At 43.0% G+C, this 6,000-nt stretch overlaps 1 protein-coding gene across 3 annotated transcripts in view; it reads right to left on the bottom strand.

Moving 5' to 3' along the window:
* LOC111053053 (polycomb protein Asx) overlaps positions 1 to 6,000 on the bottom strand; it is a 59,005-nt gene that overhangs the window by 20,343 nt on the left and 32,662 nt on the right. For all 3 annotated transcript variants that reach the window (XM_039425215.1, XM_039425217.1, XM_039425216.1), the window contains exons 11-12: positions 5,238 to 5,402; positions 2,947 to 3,155 (exon numbers count right to left, since the gene is read on the bottom strand). In XM_039425215.1, the coding sequence (XP_039281149.1) occupies positions 2,947 to 3,155; positions 5,238 to 5,402 (374 nt within the window). The remainder of the gene's footprint in view (positions 1 to 2,946; positions 3,156 to 5,237; positions 5,403 to 6,000) is intronic.

Below are 6,000 nucleotides of genomic sequence, written 5' to 3'. Positions count from 1 at the left end.
AGGAAAAGGAGGATGATGTAGTGGTGAGAAATACTACTACACCTATACTTTTGACTCGAAGGAGCATCAATTACCTGAAGGAAAGAGGTTGTGAGGTGATTCAACATCAATGACAGGGTATTGTCTCTAGCTGAAACAGTGTTCTAGAGGTATCACTGAATATCATCCGAAGACTATCAGACAACATAGAAGACTTGCCAAGGACTAGTGCTGGAAAAGGAGTCTACTACCTGGGACATCACCTGCTCGACATGGACCAAGGAGAAACATCATGGATACATCACTTTTCTGCACACTCAATATGATAAACAACTTGGATTTTGGAACAGAGATATACCTGCTTGTAGTAAACTTTTCAATGAAATGGATGTTGAATTAATCAATAAATAGCTAATTGTATTCCAAACTGTTTACTTATTACCTACCATCTCCTTAGATATAGTTTAGCTATAAGTATTTTCTGAGTGTCACTGACTGCGCTCAGAATGCTCATGCTCAGCCGGCGGGACAATTGCCAGCCGCAGCAGGTCGACTGTTGGTGGCGGTCGGACGACCGGTGAGGCGACTGGCGGGGCGACCGGTGGCCGGGCGACCGGTGGTGGGGCGACCGGCGGCGGCCGGGCGACCGGCGGCGGCCGGGCGACCGGTGGTGGGGCGACCGGCGGCGGCCGGGCGACTGGTGGCGATAGTGGGGCGACTGGTGGCAATAGTGGGGCGACTGGTGGCAATAGTGGGGCGACTTGCGGCGATAGTGGGACGGCTGGCGGCGATAGTGGGGGCGACTGGTGACGATGGTGGGATGACTGGCGGCGATGGTGGGGGCCACTGGTGACGATGGTGGGATGACTGGCGGCGATAGTGGGGCGACTGGTGACGATGGTGGGATGACTGGCGGCGATAGTGGGGCGACTGGTGACAATGGTGGGATGACTGGCGGCAATAGTGGGGCGACTGGCGATGATGGTGGGATGACTGGTGACGATAGTGGTATGACTGGTGGCGATAGTGGGACGACTGGCGGTGATAGTGGGGCGACTGGTGACGATGGTGGAGCGACTGGTGGGGCGACTGACGGGGTGATCGGTGGCGGCCGGGCGACCGGCGGCGGCCGGGCGACCGGCGGCGGCCGGGCGATCGGTGGCGGCCGGACGACTGGCAGCGGGATGACTAGCAGTAGTGGGCCAATCTACCCACTACATACAAAAAATATATCCTCTGGTTCTGTTGATACTGACCTTTAATACTTACCTTTACCGCCTTGGATTCGAGCATAGAACCTCCAACTCAGAAAGCTGACTTGCTAACCACTACACCATAGAGGATTTATGTTTAAAGACTTAAATTATATAGAATATGATACTTCATCCGACTGGCGGCGGCCGGGCGACCGGTGGGGTGACAAGTGGCGGGTGGGTGACCGGCGGGGGCGACCGGCGGGCAGTTCAAGATCAGTAGGAAATTTTTTTTCCCTTTTTCCTATTTATTCTCAACTTTTTTTCCCATTTATTTCCGATTTTTTATTTATTTTTTTCCCGATTTTATGTGTTTTTAATTTTTTTTTTTTTTAATTTTTTTTTTTTTTTTTTTTTTTAATTTTTTTTTTTTTTAATTTTTTTTTTTTATTTTTTTTTCTTTTTTTCCCGATTTTATGTTTTTTTTAATTTTTTTTTTTTCAATTTTTTTTTTTAATTTCTTTTTTTTTTAATTTTTTTTTCTTTTTTTCCCGATTTTATGTGTTTTTAATTTTTTTTTTTTTTTAATTTTTTTTAATTTTTTTTTTTTTTAATTATTTTTTTTTCTTTTTTTCCCGATTTTATGTGTTTTTAATATATATATTTTTTTATATATTTATTTATTTATTTTTTTTTTTATTTATTTATTTTTAATATTTTTTTTTTAATTTTTTTTTTTAATTTTTTTTTTTTTTAATTTTTTTTTTAATTTTTTTTTTTTTTTTTTTTTTTTGAGGTTAGAGTGGTTGACCTGGATGACCTTGAGGTAGGTCTGGTTGACCTAGATGACCTTGAGGTGGGTGTGGTTGACCTAGATGACCTTGAGGTGGGTGTGGTTGACCTAGATGACCTTGAGGTGGGTGTGGTTGACCTAGATGACCTTGAGGTGGGTGTGGTTGACCTAGATGACCTTGAGGTGGGTGTGGTTGACCTAGATGACCTTGAGGTGGGTGTGGTTGACCTAGATGACCTTGAGGTTGGGGGTGGTTGACCTGGATGACCTTGAGGTTGGGGGTGGTTGACCTGGATGACCTTGAGGCGCCTGGATGACCTTGAGATAAAGGCGGGTCCTGGGACACTTGTGTCCCAGGACCCGCCTTTTGTATCTACTAACATTTTTTCCGATCATTATACTTTTTGAGATATGAACGCCTAAAGTTTAAATTTTTGGGACAGAACATTTCAAATTCGGTAAGAGATAAGTCCATGAGATTTAGAGGATAGATTCTTCATGGTATTGTTGATCTAGTTGATCTGGTATTTGATTTCTATAAAAAAATGTAGATGGAGGAAAAATGTTGTGTACATCACGAGAGAAAAATACTTTTTCTCCCTCAGGAAAATTGTTGCCCTCGGCTTCGCCGCCTCGGGCTTCAAACTTTTTCCCACAGGAAGAAAAAGTTGTACTTTTCACTCTAGATATACAAATAACTATTGCATCAATATACACTTTAAAAATGTGGTATAACTCGACCTTATACGCACAGGCCTTTGTTGCTTATGTAAGCTCTATCCTAACCGATTGCATGAATAGAATTGTTATAGCTCAAGAGTTTCATTGTTTAGTATAGTTTTATATTATCATCAATGAAGTATGCACAAATGCTCTAAGGTTGTTCCTCCATCAATACTCTGAATTTTATATATATTATACTGAAGATTTTTTGAACATGTATTGACAAAGTTATGAAAACATTGTAGGTTTGCGACGTACCTTGTTGTTGGGTTTTGAGGGCAGGGGGCGGACAGGCGTGCTGGTGGCTAGGGCGAGGTAAGGCAGCGCACTGCTGCTGACGAGGCCAGGGGGGGCGGAGGCCAGGTGCGGCGGATGCGGCGGGGCGGCGGTGCTCGACGGAAGGCAAACGATTGTCGTCGGCGGAATCACTATCGGCATCGGGGGCGGCGCCATCTTTACTCCGCCTCCTTCAACACACAACACATCAAATGAACTGAAAATTTTTGACACTGAAATGACGACTTGCGGACTATATTAATTGTGAAAAATATAAAATACTAGGAGGTGAAACGTGCTCCGCTAGGGTGTAATTATAAAATTAACACACTAAATAAATAAATTCGTATGGCTTTTGTTGGTGGGGAGTTCCCTTTCGGGAATGTTCCACCGCCTGAATATATAATTTAAGCCGTCAATGGGCCTTACGACTGTCATACTTCAGCCGGGACCGACAGTTTAACGTGCCCATCCGATAACACGGGAGTGATCTGGTTAAAAAACTTTTGGTAATGAGAGGGGTTCGAACCCGGGATCTCTATGCTGCTACGCAAGCACTCTATCCACTAGACCACGGATCACTCCATTATTAACACACTGAAAATTGACCTACTGAAATCTTGAAGAAGTTAGATAGAACTATAACCATCCTCGGTAAATTAAGAATCTATATGCAAGATTTCAAGTTAATCAGTTGAGTAGTTGAGACATGATGATGCGTCATTCGTGAATTCCTATCCCATACGTGTATAAGCCAGTTGTTTCCTTTATTATATTATAGACTAGCAGGTAACCCGTGCTCCACAAGGATCTAATTAATAACTTGACAAACTGACAACTCGACGTAAACTGAAATCTTGAAGAATTGAAAATAAGCCTATAACCATCCTCGGTAAATTAAGAATCTATATGCAAAATTTCCAGTTGATCAGTCCAATAGTTGAGACGTGATGATGCATCGTCATTCGTGAATTTCCTATCCCATATGTGTATAAGCATAGCAACCTCTTATAAAAGGCCCTGTTCTACAATATTGCAAGTGTAAGCCTAGAATCTAATACATGATTGGTAAAAAATATCAGCTGGTATTTTTTTAAATCTTTTTCACCAATCATGTATTAGATTCTAGGCCTACACTGCGACATTGCAATATCGTAGGCCAGGTCCTTGTACAGGGTTGTGCAAAGGAAACGCATGTTTTTCGAACAGCCAGTACTCGTCAACGAGAAAGGGTATTGCCCTGGAACGAATGTTGGCAGACGACCCATACTATGCCATTTCAGTTGCTATGGAGTGTTGGAACGTACAACATCGTGTGTTCGCTGTTAAGCATTTTTTTTTTTTTTTTTTAGAAACAATGAATCTGTAGTCACAGTGCAACGCTTTTCCGTCAATATTTTAGAGTTGAGAGTCGAGGTGCAATGCCAGATCGAAATACTGTACTCCGATGGGTTGCAGCATTTAGGAGAACTAGTTCTGTGGTGAAAAAGGAACCACCTGGTCTTTCCCGTTCCCCGGAAAGTGTAGACCGAGTCAGGACGGCAGTTGTTTCTAGTCCTAGACGATCGACTCGACGACACTGACCCGGTTTGCATTTTCAGGAGTACGAACTGAACTGAACACAGACCAGGTGGTTTCTTTTTCATCACAGAACTAGTACTCCTAAACGCTGCAACCCATCGGAGTACAGTATTTCGATCGGGCATTGCACCTCGACGCCCAACTCTAAATTATTGACGGAAAAGCGTTGCACTGTGACTACAGATTCATTGCTTCTAAAAAACTGCTTACCAGCGAACACACGATGTTGTACGTTCCAACGCTCATAGCAACTGAAATGGCATAGTATGAGCCGTCTGCCTACATTCGTTCCAGGGCAATACCCCCTCACGTCGCCGAGTACTAGCGGTTCGAAAAACATGCGTTTCCTCTGCATCATCCTGTACTACTCTGAAATTATTAGTATATTACTTCGCTTGCTTGCATCAATAACTTTTGTAAATTATAGCTTATCGAACGTGTATAATTTATTTGGTATGAAATTAGTTACTATTTTTCATCAAAGAAACATAATATAAGTACTTTGAAAAAATAATGTTATTTTCATGAATTATGTATTACTGAATCGATTAAACAATGAATATTCACTACATATGTATTAGAGGTGGCTATGGTATAAGCCAAACTCTTTCCTTTATTAGGCCTATATTATAGATTACTAGTGTCTTCAATTTTTGAAGAAAAGATTTTAATAATTAATTTTATTTATTCACCTGATTGGTGGTGTTGCTGCTGCACCATTGGCTGGGAGGAGGAGGCGGTGGAGGTGGAGGAAGTGGTGGAGGAGGAGGAAGAGGAGGAGGATGAGGAGGATGAGGTGTGGTGTTCCATGGTACTGGACACCACCTGACTGCTGTCTACCTCTGGTGTTAGCGTCACTGCAACACAACAAATGTGTCATTAGAAAACATCAACATCATTTCATTCATAAGACAAATAAGAAACAGAATGAAGGTTACAAAAATGTCAAAAAACACAAGAAAAAAGACTGCAGTGGTACGGGGACATGTGGAGAGAAGGGAGGACGATTATGTGAGATAGAAGATCGACCACTTAAGGTGTGTACAGAATTTTGCTCTGCTCCGCAATTGAAAGTCACTCGAGCACATCGATTGATGATCGACCGGGGAGCAAGAGAGGAACGCGAGAAGAGCTAACATCTCACGTAACGTTCATGATCGGAGCGATTGCGGAGCGTGTTGGAGGCGCATATATTTGTACGCACCTTTAGCTATCGAAGGCACTAGCAAGAGAGGAAGACCTATACTCTGTCCAAATAGGCATGAGCTCTGAAGGATTAGGCCGACCTCCTACTACTCACACACACACACACACACACACAAGCGCAGTCTCCTTTTGTGTGTATGAGTAAAGAGACGGTCTGTCTACCTGTATACTACGTAGTATACATAGTATATCAATGGCGCAGGTAGGCCGGGCGTGTGTGCCTTCGCGTGGGGGAGCGAGGGTCGGCTT

This window comes from Nilaparvata lugens, chromosome 3, assembly GCF_014356525.2.
Source record: "Nilaparvata lugens isolate BPH chromosome 3, ASM1435652v1, whole genome shotgun sequence".
In the NCBI taxonomy this organism is placed as follows: domain Eukaryota; kingdom Metazoa; phylum Arthropoda; class Insecta; order Hemiptera; family Delphacidae; genus Nilaparvata; species Nilaparvata lugens.
This window is presented reverse-complemented; position numbering and strand designations above follow the sequence as displayed.